Here is a 25488-nt window from a genome sequence, read left to right as displayed (position 1 = left end):
TCAAATGTTTGGGGTCAGTAAGCTTTGTTTTATAAAAAAAAAAAAATGCAGACTTTTATTTAGCAAAGATGCATTAAATTGACAAAAGTGACAGTAAAGACATTGATAAGGTTACAAAAGATTTTTATTTTAAATAAAATGCTGTTCTTTAGAACTTTCTATTCATCAAATCCTGAAAAACAAAAACATCTGAAAATCATTATATTAGAATGATTTCTGAAGGATCATGTGTCACTGAAGACTGAAGTAATGATGCTGAAAATTTAGCTTTGCCATCACAGAAATAAATGACATTTTATAATGTATTAAAACAGAAAACAAATATTTAAAATTGTAATAATATTTAACAATATACTGTTTTTACTGTATTTTGATTAAATAAATGCAGCCTTGGTGAGCATAAGAGACTGCTTTCAAAAAACATTTAAAAAATGGCCTCAAACTTTCAAACATTGTTAGCGATTTACTGCAACTACCACAAGGATGTGAGATTACATACTTGAAGATCTGACAACCACTGTAGTTTCTTTCTTGTTATTCATGAAAACCAATATTCTAAAAACAAATGAGAATTTCCCCTTGGGAACAGATGGTGAATATGCAAACAAATTAACATGAATTAACAGCTTTATTCTTATATATGTTGTGAATGAAGTGGTATAGAGGAGGGACAGACTGGAAATTATTTTAGTGTGATATATCCTCTTACAGTCTGCAACCCATAGACAAGAAACATTCTGTGTCCTCTCACTCAGACTTATCTTTGGGATAAGACTTTTGACTAGAAATGATTTTATAGAGTCTTGAGGATGAGATGTGTAATTATTTGGGAATGAAGCTACTTGTTGGCGATAACACTTACAAATGTGGATGACCTAAAGCAAATTCAATCTAACTTTGGATATAAATAAAAATAAGAAGTCAAGGCAGAGAGAGAGAGGCGGTCCTTCGAGCTGTACACTCATGACACGGAGCCGCTCAGCTGGCTGTGTGAGGCAGAGATAAGGGCCTGCTTTCATGGAAGTTTCTTTCCTTGGAACTGGAACACTGCCCCAAGTACCCACAATTGCCCCCAACCTTTTGGCCTTTCTGCTCTGGCCCCCACACCACCCTGACCAGTAACAGCTCCCACAGAGTCTTGTGTCACTCACCAACTGAAACATCTTTATGGATGCACACGGGCATTGTGTATTTTGCACCTGGATCTAAGGACTTCCTGGTTTCAGGAATGGATATCACTGTACTAACAGAAGTGCACTGTCACTGTTGTCAGTCGCATTGCCCCTTAAACAAAACCCTGGATTGCAAGCACACAACACAAGACTGCATGCACATAGTTGTACTGAGTTATTTTATTTGAGTTACGGAGAGACCAATGCAATGCAATATTTTTAAACCTATATTATGGGGTCAGTTTTTATAAAGCAAGGTCACATTAAATTGATCAAAAGTGACACTAAAGACATTCATAATCTCATTAAAGATTTTTATTTCAAATAAATGTTCTTTTCAATTTTCAAAGAATCCTGAAAAACATATCACAGTTTCCACAAAAATATTAAGTAGCAGAAATGTTTTCAACATTGAAAATTATAAGAAATGTTTCTTGAGCAGCAAATCAGAATGATTTCTGAAGGATCATGTGACACTGGAGACATGAGTAATGGCTGCTGAAAATTTAGATTCACATCACAGGAATAAATTACTTTTATTATATATATATACTTTTATACTTTTATATATATATATATATATTCAATTAGAAAACAGTTATTTTAAATTGTATACATTTTTCATAACATTACTGTTTTTACTGCATTTTTTGAGCACATAAATGCAGCCTTGGCGAGCATAACACTTTTTTTTGTAGAACTTTTAATAGTGTGTAGTGTAGATATATACATACAGTCAGAAACTGTTTGGAGTCTTTCATATACAAAATGAGGTTAAAAACATTATCCCAAACTTTTGAACAGTATATAATTTATGTTATTTATACTTTTTTTTTTTTTTTTTAAATGTATGCGTGTGTGTGTAAAAATGAGAAACATTTATTGATTTGGGCTTGGTTAGTCTACGTGTCATATTAATTAGCTTCATATACTAGACATCTAAAGTGTGTCCTTATTTAAATAACCAAGTAAACGTATATGTTGTATGTGAGTGTTAAAAGAGTTGTCTTGACCACCATTGTAGGGTGTCACTGTTCCTGTGAGTTTGTTCATGTAGTGTCATGGCTTACGATTCCCCAGCCTCCCACTCCAATCTTGATAACCTCTTATCACAGTTCAGCAGCCAGCACACACACAGCCACCAGCCACATCCCTCAACACTGCCTCTCTCTCTCTCTTCAGAGAGTTCTTTCTATTTTTTCTTTTTTTTAAGGTCCAAGCTTTTACAAGCATTTTAAATTCTACACATTTTCACTTCAATACAAAAATGGATGATTTAATTTTTTGTAGAACACTGGATAACACTGGATAATAAGGACAGAAAGACATTTATTCGTATGTTTTTGAAATGCCAGTTAACTTAGAAATCATTTACCATCATATCTTTTTTAAACAGAATGTCTACTCTACTCTCCTCCATAGAACATTCGATGAATGATGATTAGAATTTGAGCCTGTTTCTTTTTGTGATGCTTTATGTTGTTATGTGCTTTATGCAGCTTGACAACCCTATAGTCACCATCCACTTTTATTACATGGAAAACAAGTCCCTTTGTGTTCCACCGAGGGAAAAAAAAGCCAGTTGTTTGGAATATACAGTTTAGAATGAGGGTGAGTAAATAATGTTTTTTTTTTTTTTTTTTTTTGATGTAACAATGTATTGGCCTACATGCTGAAGTTCTAAAATTGAGCCTTATGTAAATCAATAACCTGTCCCTTGTTGAAGCATTTGTTTCTCTGGATCTCTTCCCAGTTTCCCTGAAAATTATAAATGCACAATGGTGGAGGGAAGTTGAAAGTGTTTTGACTGTCAAATGACAGTGACAGTCTAAGTCCTGTGCTCAGGCAGGCCGTTCTGCGTCCGTATCTCTCACCATGATTGCAGCATTTGAGTTGATTTGCATTACTGTTCTTTGCTGAGCTGCACCAGGGAAAAGTGCTTTTGTATTTTCATTTGCTTTGTTCATATAGTCACCGTTTCCATTCAGAATAGTCTATATGCCAAATAGTCTATGTGCCAAAGAAAACTTACATGCTCTATGATTTTTTTTTTCATCACAAAAGTGCACCTTTATCATTGTGCTTGAATCATATGAACGATAAGTTTATGGTTGTTGTAAACTAGGGTTTCTCATATTCTTTGTGGGATTTTCTCAGACAATGGACTGTTAAATTTGCCTCTTTATCTATGTATTTATACACCAGGTCATTTTATATAACCTCTACAGTATAAGGATTTCTTATAACTGGTCAAATTTACTACTGGACACATTTTAAATATTAATCATATCTCAATTGTATTTGTGTAAATCTTTTAACAGCCATTTTGCTAAAATCTTACAGACGTTTTTGTGAACCAGAAAGCTCAATAACTGATTGAAAGTTGATTGTGAAATCTGAATAGGATATAGTTTTGTGTTCAAAATCATGTTTTCGCCAGTCACGCACAATCGTAATGGTCAAGAATATTTATACAAACCACCATTGTTAAGCTCATCTATACGTAGTTGCTGTGTCAGCCAGAGATCTGCCATGTAATATTCAAAACTCTAAGCATGGCCGTATGGTAGGAGTGTCCAAAAAAGTACCCCAACCCCACCCATTGGTGCCCTACAATTTCAAATGAAGTTACTAGTTCCCAAAGACTGAGGGAGATAAGCAAGCGAGCAGAGGACCAGACTACGCTCTCATACCTCAGACGTCCTGCATGATCTGTGCACTGGTGTGAATCTATTCACCTGATAAACAAGATCCTCGATACATCACTTGTAGGTAAGTTCTTCCATACAGTGCCAGAAAAAGTGTCTCACAACACAATACCTGGCTTTGTACTCACAAAATTCTTTTCTGTGTTTAGATAAAGAAGATAATATTTCTTTAAATTAATTGGATACATCTTTAATATTTGCCAAATATTTGATATACTTCTGATGTGAAGAAAGTTTTGTTATAGTCTAGATCTTAGTGTCCAGACAGCCTAAAAGGAAAACAATTTAATCAATCAATTAACATATAAACCAATAAATAAATGTGTGTACTGTTTGCAATATTTTATGAACTTGTATACATATAAATGTGCAATTATTATTTGCTATTATAAGAAGCACATTTTAAAATAGTGTTGAAGATCATTCAATAGGCAAGTTACTGCTTATTATATTTAAGAGACTTGACTGGAACAATAATTTAATTAAAAGAAAATGAAAAATGCCAGAATCAGATGTTACTTATTAGTTAAATGTCAAGTAAAAATATTCCAATTATGTTTTTCTCCATTTCATTAATTTATAAATGTATTGTAAATGTTTAAAAAACAAATTCATTCTGAATGTTCATAACGGATTCTTATTAAAATAAAAATAATGATAGTAACATAATACTGCTATTATTAAATACAAACATTTCAATGGTGTTAATATTAAATTCATATAACTACTTGAAAAACAAACGCATATTTCTACAACGTGCACGTAACTGCCAGTGCCTTCACAGTTGAAACGAGTCATTCACACTTTGATTCAAATTACGTTCAACATTTTTCCATTGATTGCACAGCATTATGCTAATAAGCACAAAATGGATTGCATTTTGTCTGACACTTTCAGTGTTTGCAATCATTATATAGACTTATAATGATAAGCTACAGTTATCAGGAGAATAGGATGTTATTCATAATCACTCAACTATATTACTCAACACTATTTATGGTAATTACGTCCATTACATCCTTTTGTCAAATATGATTATGTGAATATTTTGTGAATATATTTTATGTTATAGTTTTTTTGTGTTAGTTGCGTCGTTTGTTTAATTTTGTTAAATTTGATTTTGTGAATATTGCGAATAAATAATAAAATAAATGAGTCCATAAATAAATAAAAACACATAATGACTTGAATGCATAAAGTGCCATAAAGTGCCAGTGAATGTTAAAGTAGAAAGGCTTTCTTTATCAATGCAATAAAGACTAAAGCTCTAAGATGATTTTTTTATTATTATTATTATTTCTGGTTCTGATAATGATTTAATTCTTTCTTTCACTACTTTCTGGGCTTACATTTTGTTTGACATTCTGATTTTAACTTCCTTTAAAGCCTTAAAAAAATTATAGATTTATTTATTTATCTATCTATAATTAATTATTTATCAATAATATAAAAAAATTATATATCTATTTACATTTTTTTAAATGTAATAAAATTTGATGCTTCTAGAGCAAAAATAAATTGACATGACTTTTTTTCAAGACAAATATATAATCAATACTGATCTCTTTCAACAGTTATTCTGTTTTTCAAAGGCAATGCTATGGTCTTTCTGTTAATCTTTTAATAGTCAATTCCCCTAAGGGAGTTAAAGTTGTTGTGAGCTAATGCTAACTGTTATGAATGCCTGTACATGCTGATGTATTTTTAGTGCTGACTTTTTGCTACAGTCAAATGAGGACCTTTTAAAGGGAAGTGTGACAGGCCGTACTGTCTAGATACCTTAATAAAGTATTGTGTGGACCAAGGAGGACTATAATACCTGTCAAGCTATCTGTTAGCATTCCCATCCATCTTGATGGCAGTTTCTCAGCTAACAAGGATTGAGAAAAATGTTTGCATAGAATTTAGAATGTATTAATTTATAATATTACCTGTTGACATTAATAATGCAATCATCATTTTTAAAATTAGCTAAATCAACTTCATATAAATGAATAATTCTTCCTATACTGTAAATTGATGGTATGTAAGTCTGAACATTATTTTTCCTACATGAAAGATGGAGAACTCATCCGAGCAGTCTCGTTGGGTGTCCCCCAGCCTGATTAGTCCAGACCCACTGGCAAACTACACCACAGAGCCTGGTTTACTGCCACCCAGCGAAGATGACGAGCCTTTCTACTCCAGCTGTGAGACTGACTTACTGCCATCATATTATTCCACGAGCGGACAGAGCCGAGCCTCATCATCTTACAGACACAGTCCAGGTGATTTCCTCACTGCTGCAGTTAAAAGACTGTAAAAGTGAAATGTGCAGTTGCTGCATCAAATCAAATGGCATTGCAAATATAATAAAAGATCAGTAGTAGTTATATGAAGACATGCAAACTTTGTGTTCCACATCACCACTCACTCTTAAAAAATAAAGGTTCCAAAAAGGGTTTTTTCACAGTGATGCAATAGAAGAACCATTTTAGGTTCCCCAAAGAACCTTGCAATGAACAGTTGAACAATTTTAAGAATCTGAAGAACCTTTGTGCAATAAAAAGGCTCTTTAGATATCAAAGGTTCTTCACTGAACCATAGATACCAATTAAGAACCTTTATTAATAAGAATGTAAAGGGGTAGTTCACCCAAAAATTAAAAGTATGTCATCATTAACTCATCATTTAATTTAATGTAAAGCTTTTTTTTTTTGTTTTTTTTGTTGTTTTTTTACCCATACAATGAAAGTCAGTGGGGTCCAATGTTTTTCCATTATTACTGCAAAGACAAAAAGTTAAAAAAATCGTTCACTATCACTATTCAACATAAGCATGGCTACTGTGCTATACTAGTGTCAAAATGTGTTCATTTTTTAATTCCTTTGAAATAGTTCGCCAAGTCTACTCCTCTCCATCAATTCTGGGAAACATCCAGTGGCTGGACAACTCTGCTGGTCACTCTCTAAACTCTTCCTACAACCCCACATCCACTGTCTGGGCAAGCAGCCCATTCACAAAGACGCCACTACACTCTCACACCTCCACATCCATCTACCCGAACAGCGCTACCCCATCTTTCACTTCCTCCAAAGATGGCTTCCCTTCCCCGAGCCATGATGGGAAGGAAAGTCCCAGGCTCCAGGAAGTCCTGAAAGCGGAGCGCCTGAGTCCCATGGGTGGAAATGGAAGCAGCTTTCTCAATCTGAGTTCAGCGGCTGGAGGTGTGTATGGTCCTTCTTCGCACATGCTGGGTCCATACGGGTCTTACATGACCACGTCACAGGACTATAGTTCAGCGGCACTCTATTCTGCCGTGGGACCCTGGATGAGCCCTTCATCATACTCACCCAAACTTTGCAACAAGATGAGACTCTCGCCACCAGGTATGTAAATCTCCTCTAGAATCTATTGAGTATTTTAAAAGCACGATTTGGCTTAATATTTACTTCTGAATTTGACAGAGGCACGTGAATGTGTAAATTGTGGGGCCACTGCCACCCCTCTGTGGCGTCGAGATGGGACAGGCCACTACCTCTGTAATGCTTGTGGACTGTACCATAAGATGAATGGCCAGAACAGACCCCTCATCAGACCAAAAAAGAGGCTGGTATGTAAAACAATGCAAAAAAAAAAAAAAAAAAAAAAAAAAAAAAAAAATATATATATATATATATATATATATATGTATATATATTTAAATAACATTTGCACAGTAAACATTGTTTCAGAAAATCATGTTAATGTTTATTATATTTTAATATCTTCATGCCTTATAGTTGCATTTAGTAGCCTATTAGAGGTGGGTGATAATATACTTACATTTTGCCACAATATAAGCAACCAAGCATTGCTTTACAGGAATATACTGTAAGTTTAAGATAAAGTTGAACATACTTATATATCCAACTTTATATATATTGCTTTATGTGCACATACTGTATGTATGCATGTAGTAAAGTAGGATATACCATATATCCAACTCTTTATATATTTTGCTGAGCAATAATATAGTTTACATTTTCTAACGATTTACCAATTACATAGCCCAGATTTGTTATATAGTATTTACTGCATTACGGTATAAGCGTACTGTATGTATCCGAGTAAAGTTGGATATACTTAAAATAGTTTTGTAATTTTATTTATTAATTATGAATGTCTTAATTAAATTGAGTTATTAATTCATTATCTGGTGATTATATACAGTTTAGTGATAATAAACTTTGCTTCTGTGTCAGATTGTCAGCAAACGTACTGGAACGCAGTGCGCCAACTGCCACACGAGCACTACAACACTATGGAGACGCAATGCCAGCGGCGAGCCTGTATGCAATGCCTGCGGCCTCTATTTTAAACTGCACAACGTGAGTGAACTCATTCATACTACATTCATCAGAAGGAAAAATGAGTAACTGCCAAACCTGAAATGTCCGCTATGTCTTTCTGCAGGTCAACAGGCCATTAACTATGAAGAAGGATGGAATACAGACACGGAATCGCAAGGTGTCTAACAGAAACAAGAAAGGCAAAAAGAGTGCAGCTTCAGAGGTTTACCCTGACATGTCTCACATGGCAGCTCCTGATGAGCATGTAGGACACTACTCTCTGAATCCAGGACCCCTCCTGTCCTACAGTCACACCCCTCACCTGCTGACCCCTTCCACCTTGCACTCTTCTCCAACTTTGCCCTACACCCACCACCCAAACTCTGGCATGGTGCCCACACTAATGTGAAGAAAATGTCTATTGAAGGTAATGTCCATAACGAGGCATGTACAGTACATTGTATTGTACATTACATAAAAGCATTTCATCATATTTTTTAAGTAAAAAGAAAATGCGTTAAAGCTGCTCCATAACAGTCACATTCTAACAGCTTGTCACTGATTTTGAACCGGTCATGTTTGAATAGTGGAACAGTAAAACTGAAACTGTCAGCTATATTATAATAACAAATGTAAATATTTATGATTTTGTGGCTTTTTGTATGTGCTAGAATCATACTACGACTTCTTCTAAGATGATCAATAAATGTCTTATAATTAAATGTTTTGAGGTTGAAATGACATAATGACATATTGCAAGTTCAATACTATAATACACTGATAAATGCTTCAGAAGTGTTTGGTGTTTTTGTCTTATGTGCCTCAGTTACCCCTCACTGACACCAAAGTTGACCTTTATATATATATATATATATATATATATATATATATATATATATATATATATATATATATATATATATATATATATATATATATATATATATATATATACATACATATACCTTTAACTATCAAAGGTGACCATTTTCAATGTGGTGATGGTATTTAAATATTGCAAACTGTTTTAGACCTTGTGGTTTGGAGCTCACAATTTGGACTTCATGTCATTCCAGTCATGCAATAATAGTGTCATTGTCCATTCATCCACTCTGCAGAGGCTTTGACAATTGATCTGCTTTTGGAGCATGAACATGCAAATGAAACACTTTCCATAAAGCTGGCGGAGGGTGACAAAACATTTAACCAAGGTTCCACTCGTGCCAGGTCCTAAATTTAGCTCACACGGAAAAACTGTTATATCTGTATACATAACGCAACTGCGGGCCAGGTGCTGGCAAAATAAATGCACCTGCACAGAAATTCTCACAGAGAATATAAGAACCAAGGTATACTGAAAAACAACCGGACTGTGTCCATATACACATACTGTCATAGTAGGCTATGTACTAGATTTGACCGTTAATGAAGTAGGCCTATTTTCAGTAGTGTTTAGTAGGGTTGAGTTAAAAAAATATTGATATCTCAATATTAATCGATTCTCTTTTTTACGGAACGATATCGATTCTTAAATCCCGAGAATCGGTTAGTGTATCCTGTTTTCAGTTAATGGACAGAACGTTGAAGGGCACTTCCCATCCAATAAATCGCAATAAGCAGTGTGCATTGGTGCTTAAATATGAAACAAAGTCTCAGATTTCAATTTATGTGCATTGTATTTCAGTATTCAAACAATAAATACCATTTTGGCGCTGTTTAATGTGGAGTGACAGATAGCTGTAGTGCCTCAGTTCAACAGATGCAGCAGCATGAGGCGCACGTGAACTAATCATCTGCTCCATATTAATATCAGTTTAATCGCAAAATAATCATGACTAAACATCCGAAGGTAAGTTAAAACAAAGAGTACAACTTTTTACTGTTCTTATGTTTAATTTATGTTTGAATAAATCCATCATTTTTTATGACAGCCACCATTTAAATGTTTATATTAAAAAAAAACAGAAATATTATGTAATTGTAATTTTATTAAAGTAGCATTTTAACAGTTGTATACTATAGCTTACAAATCAGTTAATTTTAACCTTCAGTGTTATAGTAAAGTAGTACCAAATGACTCTCATGTATATTTTACAGCATTAGTTGAGATTTTTTTTTTCCTTGAGAAAATTGTACTGTACCTGATATATATCCAAAATGATCGGTATCGAATCGAATCAGTAATCGAATCGAATCGAAAGCTCGTGAATGAAAATCGAATTGTGAAATTTGTGTCAAAACCCAGCCCTAATGTTTGAATTCAATCCCAGATATACTACAGTGACCTTTGACCTGTGTGTTCTGTGACCTACACATACAAAAAAAAAAGACAAGTAATTTACTCAGTTGTTACCTTTTAGCATTTACACTCCATAACGACCGTTTGTGGGTTCTTTATTTATTTTTGCAGTTTTGTCCTTACTGTATGTTTATTTGCTGGGACACGGCCAGCCATGTATTGGGTATTTAAATGGTCTCACAAATCTGCACGGCCAGCCATGTATTGGGGAAATGGTCACAAATCCACAGATTAGACATGGGCCCAGCCAAAGCAAATTCAAAACGACATCCGTTACAGTTCATGTGCCTCAGTCTCTCCTTGCTCACTACAATACTTGCTAATACAACCCCCCTATGTTAAATGTCCACTACCAAATGTTTTATCAAAATTCTACTGAATCTGTGCACGTTCCACATTTTCAGAGCACAAATGGCACCAGATGGACATCCATTCATTTAAAGATCTTGATCAACCATGCCCTCCATGAATGCAATAGCACCATGTAAATTCTGCATAGTACAGGTGCATCTCAATAAATTAGAATGTCATGGAAAAGTTCATTTATTTCAGTAATTCAAATCAAATTGTGTATTAAACTCAGTGCAGTTTAAGTCTCTGGTTCTTTTAATAGAGATGATTTTGGCTCACATTTAACAAAAACCCATCAATTCACTATCTCAACAAATTAGAATACTTCGTAAGACCAATAAAAAAATTTTTTTAGTGAATTGTTTGGCCTTCTGGAAAGTATGTTCATTTTATGTACATGTACTCAATACTTGGTAGGGGCTCCTTTTGCTTTAATTACTGCCTCAATTCGGCGTGGCATGGAGGTGATCAGTTTGTGGCACTGCTGAGGTGGTATGGAAGCCCAGGTTTCTTTGACAGTGGCCTTCAGCTCATCTGAATTTTTTTTTTTTGTTTTTTGTTTTTTTTTTTTTTTTATTGTAAATAATAGATTGTCTCTGAGGTTCAGTTCTGGTGAGTTTGCTGGCCAGTCAAGAACATCAACACCATGGTCATTTAACCAACTTTTGGTGCTTTTGGCAGTGTGGGCAGGTGCCAAATCCTGCTGGAAAATGAAATCAGCATCTTCAAAAAGCTGGTCAGCAGAAGGAAGCATGAAGTGCTCCAAAATTTCTTGCTAAACGGGTGCAGTGACTTTGGTTTTCAAAAAACACAATGGACCAACACCAGCAGTTGACATTGCACCCCAAAATCATCACAGACTGTTGAAACTTAACACTGGACTTCAAGCAACTTGGGCTATGAGCTTCTCCACCCTCCCTCCAGACTCTAGGACCTTGGTTTCCAAATGAAATATAAAATTTGCTCTTATCTGAAAAGAGGACTTTGGACCACTGGGCACCAGTCCAATTCTTCTTCTCCTTAGCCCAGGTAAGACGCCTCTGATGCTGCCTGTGGTTCAGGAGTGGCTAACAAGAGGGATACAGCAACTGTAGCCAAATTCCTTGACATGTCTGTGTGTGGTGGCTCTTGATGCCCTTGAATCCAGCCTCAGTCCATTTCTTGTGAAGTTCACTCAAATTCTTGAATCGATTTTGCTTTACAATCCTCATAAGGCTGCAGTTCTCTCTCAGTTGGTTGTGCATCTTTTTCTTCGACACTTTTTCCTTCCACTCAACTTTCTGTTAACATGCTTGGATACAGCACTCTGTGAAAAGCCAGCTTCTTCTCCAATGAATGTTTGTGGCTTACCCTCCTTGTGAAGGGTGTCAATGATTGTCTTCTGGACAACTGTCAGATCAGCAGTCTTCCCCCATGATAGCCTAGTGAACCAAACTGAGAGACCATTTTGAAAGCTCAGGAAACCTTTGCAGGTGTTTTGATTTGATTAGCTGATTGGCATGTGACCATATTCTAATTTGTTGAGATAGTGAATTGGTGGGTTTTTGTTAAATGTGAGACAAAATCATCACAATTAAAAGAACCAAAGACTTAAGCTGCTTCAGTCTGTGTGCACTGAATTTACGGTATTTAATACACGAGTTTCACAATTTGAGTTGAATTACTGAAATAAATTAATAAATAAATTAAACTTTTCCACGACATTCTAATTTATTGAGATGCACCTGTACTTCTCAAAATTATATTATAGCATCCTAATCATATAACTAAGTGTCTGTTGGAAGACTACATTTTTTATTTAACTAGAAAGCATTAATCAAGCTAACATGACCATCAACAGGTTTTAGGATTGTTGTAGATAAAAGTTTTTAGTTCACTTGGCAAGATGCAGCAGCCATAAACATGCTGTGTACATTATAATGTGTATTTATGAATGATATTCATTTTTTAGACAGTGACCTCTAAGGGCAGTGTGGTGTCAGTACAATAGTCAAGATAGAGGTCAAGTTACAACTGAGAAGTTCTAAAATAAAGCAACAAAAAAATGAATATAAATGGTATAAAAGATGATGTTTATTTGCGGAGATGCTAATACTAATTGAACACAACCAATTGCTCTGAAGCTCAAGTTAATATTCCAGCACCTGCTTCACACTGCACTAAAATAGCGGTCTGTGTGTTATAATTTTATTTATAATATAAAAGAATAATAATTGAATTCAGCATTCTTTACAAAAAAAAAAAAAAAAAAAAAAAAAAAAAACAACAACATCCAAGCACTTGATTGTAAATTACACTTTTTTTATTTAATCAGGGGAAGAAAAAAAACAATAGACCTATCAATTTTGTTACAAATCCAACAAGTGTATGATTAAATACAGAGAACAGTATACAAAAAAAAAGAAGACAAAAAAAATAAAAACTCATCAAGGACTATGGATCGGCTGAAAAAAAAACAGTATACAGTATATTTGTTTTTCTGCTTTTTTGACAGCAGAATTGTTTGAGAGTAAACAGTACGTTCAGTAAAACTGTATAACTCCTCCAACTTTACATGTTTTACTCAGTTCATATCATAACGTTCAATGTCAGCCAAATGTGAGGTAAAAGCTCTGACCTACAAATCTGGGCATGGATAGATAGAAGAGAAAGGGGACTGTCACCTTAAGTCATCATCTACCAAGCAACCCAACTTTCTTCCCCTTTACTTCGAATCGTCCTGCTGGTCTGCAGTGGCTCTCTTCAGAAGGCATGCTGCCTGACCAGGTCGCCTCGTCAGGACTGGAACTAGAAACAGAGCCATCTAGATTTTTTGGCCCAACTCTGGGAGAACTTCTGCTCCCCCTGACATCTCTTTCGCAACGGAAGCTCTCTCGCAGCAATGCCCCTTTTTTGTGGGACTGAACTACTGAAGGCTTTAACGCCGCAGTTTGTTGATTAAGATTTTCATTAGGCATCACTTCTGGCTCTGAATCACTGTCAGAGTCAATGGCAATAGGTTCTGAGGATGATCCAGGGCATGGCTTGAAGGCACAGTTGCTTTGACTACTTTGTCCAGTGTTTAATGGCTGCTTTTTCCCCTTGAAGTCTGTAGAGAAACCAACAGGAGACTTCAGCCTAAATCTTGAGGTCCTTGAGAATCCGCTTTTTTCATCATTGTTGACTTCAAACAGCCAGCTGGCATCAAAGCTCATGTCATGCTTGAGCTGGCTTACTGCCCGCATGTTAAAGCCTAGTAACACAACGGGTTTGCGGGAGACAAAGTCTCGGTCACATGAGCGCCGATGGTTGGCAAAATGGCTCGAGACAATGACTGACTTCCACAACCAGAGGCTTGCAGCAAGTTTCTCGATCTCCCGTTGGGAAGGGTAGGGATGCCGATTGAAATATGCTGTAAGGAAAGCTTTCCGTGCTTCATAGGACTCGTCACCATGACCTTTCGGATCCAATGCCAACACGACCGGCTCCTCTGGCTTCTCAACAAAGACTGTAGGGTAATACCTAGACTGGTCTACCATCTTCCTTCTCTTGGGGTCAGATGCATCTGGTGTGACTAACTCACGTTTGAGAGACCCAGCTCCAGGTGAGCGCAGTCCAGGCGTGATGGGCTTGGTGCCTTTAGGGGTCTGGCAAACACCTCGGCAGTGCACCAAATGAAGCGTGATAGTGGAAGCAGTCATGTTGCTAGTGTACACTCCCAGGCAGTGGATGCACTTGTAGGTTAGTTTTTTCTCTACAGGGTGCAACGTTTGGAGTACTTGATGACGATCCCGTAAATGATGGGCTAGGGCGTCCGAGATGGGACCTTTGAGAATAGTGAAGCATAGTGGGCAGAGAGTCTTCCCAACTTCTTTCTTTTGCGACACCGAAGACTGGGACATGTTTCGGACCACAGAATCACTTTGAGTATCTGGCTGCTTTGCAGCCATCTTTACAGGCTTAGCCATGGCGCTGTTTTGTGGCGGTTGATTGGCAGCTGAAGAGGCTTCAGGGGTCTCCTTCATGTTGTAGGTGGTTATAATTAGCTGAACATTTTTTGGGCTTCCTTGTTGAAGTGTGAGATCGAACGTTAGAGGAGAACCAGTTGGCGGATCCCCTGGCTCATTGGGGTGCGCCAGCCGCTTGTGGGCTACAATTTTCTCAACTTCATGAAACGTGGAATGACATTGCGGGCATGATAGCCCATGCACTAGCATATGGTTCAACAAAGAGTCGCTGGGTAGGTAACGGTTACAGTACAGACACTTGCTAGTAAAGTTGTGAATCTTCATGATGTATTTAGCCATCGCCCTCACCTTCTCCGCTTGATGTTCCTTTTCAAAGTGAGCACTATATGTGCTTTCAGGGAAAAGTTCATTGCAGATGGTGCAAATCTTCCACTTTTGTGTTTGTGAGGTGTTCAGAGCATTGGCTGAAGCTTTCTTGGCCTGCAGTGACGTCAACGTGGCAGCAGCAGCATGCACGGATGAAGAGAGAGGTAGACTCTTCAACGAGGGGGAGAAAGAAGCCGACTGGGCATTCATATGTGTAGCACCATGTACTCCAAAGCTGCCCAGGTGTTTTCCTGTGTGTGACTGTGAGACCGCACTGGATACGAAAGCTTTATCAGGTAGTGTAACGCGTACTGGGTGACCAAGCATGGAGTTGCCTGCAAGGGTTTGCTTGAAATGGTTGCCGACAGGTAACCCCACCATTTTGGGCACACTGAAGCGACTCATTTGAGGTGTTTGAGGACGCACACCAGGAGCGATTGCAACGCCCCTTTGGAATAAGTTCGCCTGGGGCCTCGGCACTATGACATTGGTGTGCCCAATCATAGCGGTGACTTGATGGCCAATGCGCTCATGGAACTCAATGACGTGCTGCACCAGTGCTTCATAAGAACGAGGAGTAAAGTGGCAGCTCTTGCAGTGAATCCCTTGACTGTTGCCAGGGGCCTCTACACTGTTTTCTTGCTTCTCTGAGTTTTTTCCCAGGTAAGGTGTAGTCACATGCTGGAAGTGTTCCCTGTAGATATGCCTGCGCACCACGTTGTACAGTCTATCTCGATAGGTGCACTTCTTGCAGTAGTACACCGGGAGCTCCTTTCGATCACCCAACAAGGGCTTGTCTACCCGCATACCGTCCCTAACCCCAATTGGTGCTCCGTGAGGGCCGGCGAAACCCTGACGCACCATATTGTGAGGCATATGGAAGAGCCTGACATGGGTTTCCAGAGTCCTCTTGTTCCCACTGTATGTGCAATAGGAGCAATTAAGAAGGATCCTGGTCTCAAAGTCTTCTCTGTGAACATTGCGGAAGTGGTTTTTGTAGGCAGAGAAATACTTGGAGGCAAACGGGCAATCTGAGCAGCAAAACTGCTTTGTTCTGTAGTCCTGCAACATTTGAAAACAAAGCAAATTACAAAATGTTTATGCAATGCAAAATATTTTGCTTTGAGGACTTTTGTTGCAGTGGCTATGGATGACATACCTGTGACTTTGTCCAAGATGGATCCCACGTACAAATGTCAAGGTAAAATTGTTTCATGTAAGAATCACTGGGGCTAAGATCTTTGTAGTCCTACAGGAAAATAGACAGAAAATAACATTAATGAAGCAAAGGTTTAAGTTTTATGCATTAACACACAAGTTGTGTGTTATGATGTTGCATTTGATGTTCAATATGACTGCGAAACACAATGGCAATTCAAGACTAATTACCTCCACATGTTCTTTGCAGTAGTCAAGGCCAATGTCAGTCAGCAGTCTCTTGACTTTTTTCCTGGCCTTCCTTAGCCGAGTGAGGTTATTCACTGGAAGCTGAAACATCTCTTCTAAAAAATAATAATAATAATAAATAAATAAATAAATAAAAAAAGAAGGATTTTAGTTAAGCTTTCAGTTGTTAAGAGTTTCAATAAACAATTATTATGCTGTGCAGACCAATTTAGACTTGAAATGCACTTATATGTAATATAAATGTAGCATCATGCAAAAGCAGTAGTTATCAGTTATTAATGCCATTGTAGAAATGCTCTAGTTGCAGTCAGCCATGATTAACTTATTCCACAAGTGTAGGTGTTCAAAACAGAGGGGTTACAAGGATTAAAATGAGCATTAATCTGCTGTTCATGTGATTTCAATATATTGGGCCCCAGTTTTCATTAGCCCCATGAGAGTGTACATCACATTTAACAATTTTAAAGTGATAGTTCAGCAAAAAAAGAAGTTATAATTACCCACCTTCATGTCGCTCCAAACTCCAAAAGATTTTCATTCATCTTTGAATCATGAATAAAGGTATTTTTGATGAAATCTGAGAATTCTGTCTCTTTATTGAAAGTACATTATACCAAAACTTTGATGCTTTAAAAAGGTCATTAAGACTTTGTAAAAGTAATCCAAATCAATCAAACTGTTCTTCTGAACAGGCGCTTTATATGATGAACAGAATTAATTTAGGCTTATGATCGATGCACACACATTGAGCACATTAAATATGGTAAATGGAACTTGATTCAAACATGAAAACCAATGAGGTTTGTTCTTGACACATTAGCTTAAGGATTCACAAGAACTAGTGAGGTTTGTTCTCATGTGTCCATCGAATACGGTTGAGCTTCTGTTTACCATATTTAATGTGCTCTATGTATGTGCCTTTTTAAAAGTTTCAGGTAAACTGACTTTCAGTGGAGGAACAGAAATCTTAGTTCCATTAAGAATTTTTTTTTTTTTTTTTTTTTTTTAAGTATTATTGTTTTGGGTTTGGATGAATGTGAGTGTGTGTTGATGGTGACAGACATGATTTTCATTTTGAGGTGAACTAACCATTATACCATTAAACAATTCAACCAGGTTAAACTTTTTAATTAATAATAATAATAAATTAATTAATTAATTAAGATATATGTTAATAAAAACAACTGAAACAGACAAAACAATCAATATATAATTGTGCATGCATTACCCAAATGAAAAATACAGTTCTGCTGAGACATCACATCAGATGCAGTTGAAGACAAATGTCTTCCACAAGCACTTAACAACCGTTTAAAAAAGTTCACTTTTCTTTTCTGCATTTCACTTCTGTTCTAGCTTGGGTACAAACCCATCTTAAACTTGTCATTGTTCACTCCAAATATTGTATCTTAAACAACAAATACATTTAAATGTAAATGTACAGTTATTATAAAAGTAGTGCTGTCAACTTGTCAGAGGATTTAACACCCTCATCCTTGGACATACAGTAAGACAATGACAATCAGTTATGGTAAATAAAGCACACTACACATGCAACACTCTAGGGTCAATGGAGAGATAGATTTTGCAAAATGTAAACAAACCTCTCTTATAAAACTCTGACTCCTGAAACAAAATGCAACTGGGACAGCTGCTCATATGAATGCCACTCCACTAAACAATACAGGCCACAGCAGGCCTTTTAGATGGTCTCAGCAAAATACTCCCTTTATTTTAACAGGTTACGCTGGCGTTGCGCTGACGAGCACGTAAGTTACCGACTTTCCAAAGGGAGGGAAGTGCTTCAAATGTATAATTTCATTTTAAAACAAACTTAGTTTAGCGACAACAAGACAATTGTTACTCCATGCACATATATGCAGTTAGCGCGTTAGCTTAGCCGCACGGATGTTTGATGTGCACTCAACTCCACACAAAAGCACCGATGCCAGAGAAAGAAAAACAGACGTTTTTAAACACACATTACCTGCTTTTCTTCACGGTCTCGCATGGATGGAATTCCCTTCAAGCGATCTGCTTTCAGGCCAAATGAATAGTTAGGATGGGAGGACAGAGACAGCTTGTGGTTTATTCGGCCCGGGCAGATGCTGCAGTCCTGCGCGCCGCTGCCGCCGCCGGTGGATTTCGGCAACTCATCCTGAGAATCCGCACCATGTGTCTTCAGCTGGATTTATACGGGCTACAGGGCAGCTTCTGTCCACTCCATGAGCTTGTTCTTTAATACACGATTTGGATAGGCTGTTATGTCAACTCATTACAAGCACGGGGCAGAGAACAGACTTTTTTTTCTCTCAGCCTGTTCAGCTCCACATACCAGCCCAGCCTGTTCAAAATGGCGGACGGTTGCAAACGGAAATGACATTTGTGTAAAGTTCAAAAGGGGCAACACTGATGTCTGGAGTAGAGGTCTGCACGCCCGTCGGGTGTCTACGGTGTCCGACACGCTGAGTCCATTCGGGCCGGGCTCGGGCCAAATTCTTTTTTTTTTCTTTACAGATCGGGCTCATTTAGCTTCTCTCCTAAAAAGCTAAAAAGCTGCATTTTGAAAGAGTTTTGATTTGGTTACCACGACAAACAACGAGCCATCTGGTCATGTGCAGTGCTCGCCATCTCCTCATTAGACGCGCCTTTAAGAAATGCATCTAGGGTGAATTTTGATTTCTGCGATTTATTTCGATATCTATCTAACACATAAGATCAACACGTTACACTTTTCTGATATCCCTAAAATGTTTTCTAACCACACCAGAAGAAAGAATGTTGAAATTATACCCAGAGGAGACATGTCACACCTATTAGTGTTTTCTGCCTGAATTTGATAATCTGGGACAGGTAACTTTACTCTGGGACATATGTATTGGACCTAAAAAAGCATATGTTCACCATACTTTCTGCATGCCAAGCACAATATCACCAATTTTTAAAAAGCATTCTGAAAAAAAAAATGACAAGTACATAAATCGCAATAAGAAAATGTATATTTCAATATCAGGAAAAATAATTTTTCTTTCTGTACACATGAACAATCTACTGTGTTAATTCATTTAAATTCATTTCAAACTATTAAAATTGTTTAACATTTAGCAACAGCAAGCAACAATTTGATTAATGGATTATTCAGTCAGTTATTGAAGTTCACCATTCTATTAAAATTGGGGCTACTCGGAACAAACACTCCTTGCAGGTGAGAGACCCATCATCATCTATCACACCATTATCTTCTGCACGTTTCGTGATACCAGTGTGTGTGTGTGTGTGTGTGCGTGTGTCTGTGTGTGTCTGTGTACAGAACATTGTCAACAGGCCTGGGCACAGATCCCCCTCCTGCTCAGTGATTTGATCCGTTGTATATCCTGTACTAAACTAACTGGGAATCTGGGAAATTAAATAATTTACTTCATCGTGATACCTTTGCTTGCTACTGGAATAAGTTTCCCAGGTTCCATCTCTGTAGCGTCTCTCTAGTTAGCTGGTTTAGTAGCTAGCTGTGAACTTCTGCTACTGTGAGCTAATGTTATAACCTCCAGTAGTCCACATTAACACCCATTTCTCATTATAGCATGTCATTAGACTTATGAAGTCCCAAATACATATTTCCTCCATTTAAAGACTGTCCCAGATTACCCAAAAGCATGATGTCCCACATTCTCAATCATATTTGATAATGTGGGACAACAAAAAAATGTTTGAAAGAAAAAAAACTAAAACACATTTTCCACACTTTAATACATATTTTGTTGCTTGAATAGATCACAAACATAATTTGACAACAATTAGGAACATTGTATTATTTATGACAGATTTATGTCCTTAACATTCATCTAGTCAGAATCCTGTCACTGACCTTGTCATGCAATTCCCAGGGGAGCTTCTTGATTGACAAGTGCCCCGCCCCTTTGTGTGGAATCACCCCACACAAGTCATGTGATTTCAGTCACATGACGTCTATGCTAAAATTACAGTAAAAGTCCTGTTGACTAAATTTGGTAAGAACAGGAAATAAACACACTGGATCTTAGGTGTCCCAGATTACCCAAATTCACCCTGTACGGATTATGATTATAATGAAAGAGTATCTGTTTTTGATTTGTTTTATTCCGTTAAGTAGGCTACTAATTTAAAGCTTTCTATAGATATATTTATCGTGTCTGTAAGGCATGTATTCACTGAGTATCAGTTCACTTTTGTGAAGCGCTCCTGTTCAACACAAGACGGCAGAAAGCACATCATGTTTGTTTTCTTTATTTTATAAAAGCACAAGGTTTTGTTGATATTGTGAGTGAACAAAAATAAAAGTAGACCCTTTACAGTTACGAATGAATAACTCTTACCTTATGAGCAAAAATGATATCCACTGAAAACATGTAAGTGATTGCGCTGGTACCTCATGTCCTGCAAAGCATGCTTTAGCTTCCACTCTCCGTACAAACTATTGGATATAGCACACATTTATCTGGGTTTAACGTTTAAACATTGTTATATGCTTGAACTGTTTAAGTATATCTATAGATTTTATTTTAGGCAAGTCGTGATGATTTGAGAAGGCTAAATTGATCAAACATATATGATCATAGTGCTTACACCCCTTCTCTGGAGAACCAAAACTATAAGCAGATATGAAACTAAATCAGTATGCACATTTTAATGCTATTTTATAAAAATGTTTTTATTATATTATGTTAACATAATGGAAGATTTATGTGATATATGGAAGAAAAAATATTGCACATCCTTCACCTAAATATATAAATAAAAAAAAAAAAAAATATATAAATATATATATATATATATATATATATATATATATATGATTATACTGAATTAATCCACTGGTTCCATCACTTCCAAAGTAACAACACGGGGTCCAGTCATCACCACCTTTGAAAGAGTACAATAGTCCAGGTGAAGCACACTGCGTCCATTCACTCAGCACACAAACTGGCGTACCTAAGCAAGTTTGGAGACCAGCTGATATTGGATTCTAAATTTTCATTGTGTAAGCAACTGTGTTTGTATTTACGTGTTATGATCACCTTAATTCCAGCTGCCACAGCAGGGCTTCCAGGATCCACAGCCTGAACATAACAAGGTGATTTTCCTCGTACTACAAAGCCCCAGCCTAGGGCATCACCGAGGATCTTTAATTATAAAACTCACATAAACAATCTGTAGTTCAAGGTTCTTTTAATGGTCAGCTCAGTATGATGTATGCAAGACTTACCGTAAGAACTCTGATGTACGATTGCATCGAATTGCATCGTGAACTATGCTGCTGGTGGGTCTAACGAATTGCATCGTGAAATATGTTTATGGTTTTTGTAAATTTTTATATGTGGGTTTGTGGTAACTTTTGAATGTTTGGTTTTTTGATTTGGAATTATGAATTTGTTTTATGAAATATACAATAAAACAGAAATATTTCTATTTGATTATATTTTGAAATGTAATTTATTTCCACCAGCCATTACTCCGGTTTTTGGTGTCACATGATCCTTCAGAAATCATTCTAATTTGCTAATTGGGTGCTCAAGTAATATTTCTTATAATTATCAATGTCGGAAACAATTGTGCTGCTTAATGTTTTTTCTTTCTTTCTTTCGTTTTTTTTAGAACAATTTATTTTCTGTCACTTTTCCTGTATTTTTGTTTAATAAAATTATATTAAAAAAAATCATATTGACCCCATTATTACAAATATATATCAGTAATTTGCTCAGATGGTTATGTTGGCCTAATGGTAGTTGTGTATTAAATTTTGTCATGTCAGGGGATCCATGAATGGTTTGGGGTTATGAAATGAGGCCTTTGGTGTAACATTAAATAATGAGAAACCCTAGGTTAAGGAGCTGGGTTGCTGACACGAAGGTTGCAGGTTACATGTATGGATATCCATGAAAATGGAGAGTTACTGAGCTCATTATGCTGTGCCCTTGAGCAAGGCACTTAACCTCATCTTGCTTTATTACTCCAGAGGGGTTGACCAGGCAATTAGTGTGATCCCTCTGGCTAAATTGGGCCATCTGCCTAAGCACCATCTCCCAAGCTCTAACACTCCATATCATAGCACTGAAATATAGTTGTAGTATTTGTAATGATTTTACTATCAGATAAGAAGTAGCTATTGCCCTCACATGGAGGAGTTTTATACAGTGTGAAGGGGCTGTCAGCCTGGTCTTCTTGGCTTTGGTGTGTTATACATTCAACCTCTTCATTCTCTGTCTCATGCAGCAGTTCAGAAAGACAGCGCCACCGGCGAAAGTTAATGCAGAATTGATACAGCAGCCCGCTGTCGAAGAAATGGTGCTTCAGAGAGACTGCAGAGTGAAACGAAGAGTGAAGTGTTTCAGCAAGGCAAAGCATGAGAAGAAAATTCACAGCAGATATAACGTTACTTGAACGTTACTTGAAGCCATCGCTTTATACACAGGTATGTTGCATTAGATTAACTTAATAGGCAGTGCATTTAGACCTGGTTAATGGTGAAATACAACACACACTATCGTACTAGGTCAGTTATTGTTCTTACCATGCTGAATGATGCCATGCTCTATAGGGCCTTGCAGAGATCTAGTCCTTCCCGTCGACTCTCTATTTCACCATTCTGTAACAGCCAATCAATTAACATGTAACCAGGGAAAGAAGGTTCATAAGCCACTCCCTTTTCCTGTCTCAGCTGTAAGAGTCTTTGCTTGTAATCAGACTGTAAAAAGCAACCAATACATTTTTGATGCATGAATTCTGAAAAACATGTTTGAAAGAGACTAATAATAAACTAATAATGAAAATACTTCTACAGCATTTATTATTGTAGGTTAATGTTCATTTCTACATTTACAAACACACTATCGTTCAAAAGTTTGGGTAAGTAAAATTGTGTAAAAATGTTTTTGAAAGAAGTCTCTTATGCTCACCAAGGCTCAATTCATTTGATTAAAATACAGTAAAAACATTAATATTGTGAAATTATTATTACAATTATTACTATTTCTGCTTAAAATAGTAACTGTTTTCTTGTAGTGTTTGTAATTTATTCCTGTGATGACCAAGTTGAATTTTCAGAAGTAATTTTAATATGCTGATTTGGTACTCCAGAAATATTTCTATAGTCAATGTTGAAAACAGTTCTCTGCTTAATAGTTTGTGAAAAGCATTATACATTTTTCAGGATTCTTTGATGAATATAAAGTTCAAAACAACAGCATTTATTTGAAATATAATTTTTTGTTACATTAGAAATGTCTTTACTGTGACTTTACTGGCAATGGCATCCTTTCTGAATAAAAGTATTCATTCCTCAACTGACTGACCTCAAACTTTTGAATGGTATTTATTTTATTTTATTTAATTCAAGTTATATAAATTAATAGTTAAGTTCTCAAGATAACACCAGAACAGGCTGAAGGTCTATACTGAATTTGTGGGATGTAGCTGAAAACATTTGGACAACATAATGGACTTGGTGACAGATATATTATATACAGTGGACAAATATTATGTCAATATTAAATATTACCAGGGAGGACTGCAGTTACAACCTACTCCAGAAATAAGCACCAAACTAACATTTTAAACCTTTTTTTTTACTTTCTGAGAAAATGTCTTACTGTTCATACATCCTCTGTCCATGCATGAAGACGTTAACCTCTATGTTGAAAGGAAATGTGCTGTCATCCTTTCTGAATCTGTACAATTTGGCATCTTTGAACACGGGCCACTTATCACACACTATAAAGATGAAACCATGGTAGCATACATTGATAAATACCTTGATATTATACACATGTGCCTCTGTGGGAAGTCGTGGCCTAGTGGTTAGAGAGTTTGACTCCTAACCCTAAGGTTGTGGGTTTGAGTCTCGGGCTGGCAATACCACGACTGAGGTGCCCTTGAACAAGGCACCGAATCCCCAACTGCTCCCCGGGTGCCGCAGCATAAATGGCTGCCCACTGGATTATTGAAAAGGCACATTCATTTTCTGCCAGTAGGAGGTGCTTTTGGAACGTCAGAAATATAGTGGTTTCCCTTGTAATGGCTGTAAACAAAGCAGCTCAGCTCATAAATGATACTTTATCAGGTAAAATGAAAATGCGATCAAAACTTTTCTGAAGAGTTTCTGAATCAGTTCCCTTCAGAGGTTCATTCATATGAAAACTTGACTTAGTGAAAATGAGAAAAGTGTGAAAAATATAGCCTATATTGACGAGGAAAGTCCACTGATGAGTTACTAGCTAAGCCTACATTTTATTTTAGTAATTTTAACTTAGGGCTGTCAATCAATTAAAATATATAATCGCGATTAATCGCATGATTCTCATGAGTTAACTCGTGAATAATCGCAACTTAATCACACATTTTTATCTGTTCTAAATGTACCTTAAATTAATACTTTTCCCCATGGTTTCAAAGACAAGGCTTAAGATAGTCCCAGACTAAAATGCATCTTTGAGCTGTCTCGACTGAAAATATCTTGCTCTAACATATCTTAAAAATCATTGTTCTGTGTCAAGATGCACACCTGTAACAATTTATTAAAGTAATTTATGTAAAAGTTTAAGTATCTTAATTTAACTAAGGCTTAGTCCTGGCTTAAGCTAAGCCCCATTTGTGAAAACGGGCCTTCAAGTTTTTAATCAACATGGGCATGGACAATAAATAAATAAATAAATAAATATGGATGCTTTATGTAATATATGTTTATTATTAGTGAAACCATAGTTAACAGAGCATGAAGAGTAGACATGTTTTATAGGTCATAGATGTTTTTCAAAGAACTTGTTCATGTCTATTAGACACATGAAAAAAACACATAGAAATACTAGGTTCCTATTACTTCTCTTTCTTTGCACTGAGCAATTTGCTTACACAAACCTGTTTGCATTTTCGCATGACGGCAGCTCACTTCTTCTG

At 36.6% G+C, this 25488-nt stretch overlaps 2 protein-coding genes across 4 annotated transcripts; one reads left to right on the top strand and one right to left on the bottom strand.

The window, feature by feature from the left end:
• Positions 1 to 2376: 2376 nt before the first annotated feature.
• Positions 2377 to 8988, top strand: LOC109098530 (GATA-binding factor 1-B-like). 3 transcript variants are annotated; one of them, XM_042766405.1, is made up of 7 exons: positions 2381 to 2783; positions 2926 to 3944; positions 5940 to 6147; positions 6757 to 7248; positions 7327 to 7472; positions 8104 to 8229; positions 8315 to 8988. In XM_042766405.1, the coding sequence occupies exons 3-7, from the start codon at positions 5940 to 5942 to the stop codon at positions 8597 to 8599; spliced, it is 1257 nt and encodes a 418-aa protein (XP_042622339.1). In that variant the 5' UTR covers positions 2381 to 2783; positions 2926 to 3944; the 3' UTR covers positions 8600 to 8988. The 3 variants fall into 3 exon arrangements, with proteins under 3 accessions (XP_042622340.1, XP_042622339.1, XP_042622338.1); XM_042766406.1 differs by having other exon boundaries at positions 2377 to 3940; XM_042766404.1 differs by having other exon boundaries at positions 2381 to 3944.
• A 4423-nt stretch (positions 8989 to 13411) lies between these two features.
• Positions 13412 to 18942, bottom strand: LOC109098531 (activity-dependent neuroprotector homeobox protein-like). The gene is made up of 4 exons (XM_042766403.1): positions 18548 to 18942; positions 16543 to 16655; positions 16313 to 16402; positions 13412 to 16215 (listed from the first exon to the last, which is right to left on the bottom strand). Exons 2-4 carry the CDS (start codon positions 16648 to 16650, stop codon positions 13513 to 13515), a joined length of 2901 nt encoding a protein of 966 aa, XP_042622337.1. The 5' UTR covers positions 16651 to 16655; positions 18548 to 18942; the 3' UTR covers positions 13412 to 13512.
• Between the last annotated feature and the right edge of the window lie 6546 nt (positions 18943 to 25488).

The sequence above is a fragment of the Cyprinus carpio genome, chromosome A11 (assembly GCF_018340385.1).
Source record: "Cyprinus carpio isolate SPL01 chromosome A11, ASM1834038v1, whole genome shotgun sequence".
NCBI classification, from domain to species: Eukaryota; Metazoa; Chordata; class Actinopteri; order Cypriniformes; family Cyprinidae; genus Cyprinus; species Cyprinus carpio.
Note: the sequence above shows the minus strand (reverse complement) of the source record. Positions and strands in the feature narration are given on the sequence as shown.

Coding starts and splice junctions, on each gene's coding strand:
- LOC109098530 (XM_042766406.1), top strand. CDS start 5,940: ATGGAGAACTCATCCGAGCAGTCTCGTTGGGTGTCCCCCAGCCTGATT. Junction 7,249..7,326: donor GATGAGACTCTCGCCACCAG/GTATGTAAATCT, acceptor TGAATTTGACAG/AGGCACGTGAATGTGTAAAT. Junction 7,473..8,103: donor TCAGACCAAAAAAGAGGCTG/GTATGTAAAACA, acceptor CTTCTGTGTCAG/ATTGTCAGCAAACGTACTGG.
- LOC109098531 (XM_042766403.1), bottom strand. CDS start 16,650: ATGTTTCAGCTTCCAGTGAATAACCTCACTCGGCTAAGGAAGGCCAGG. Junction 16,403..16,542: donor ACTGCAAAGAACATGTGGAG/GTAATTAGTCTT, acceptor ATTTTCCTGTAG/GACTACAAAGATCTTAGCCC. Junction 16,216..16,312: donor CATCTTGGACAAAGTCACAG/GTATGTCATCCA, acceptor CAAATGTTGCAG/GACTACAGAACAAAGCAGTT.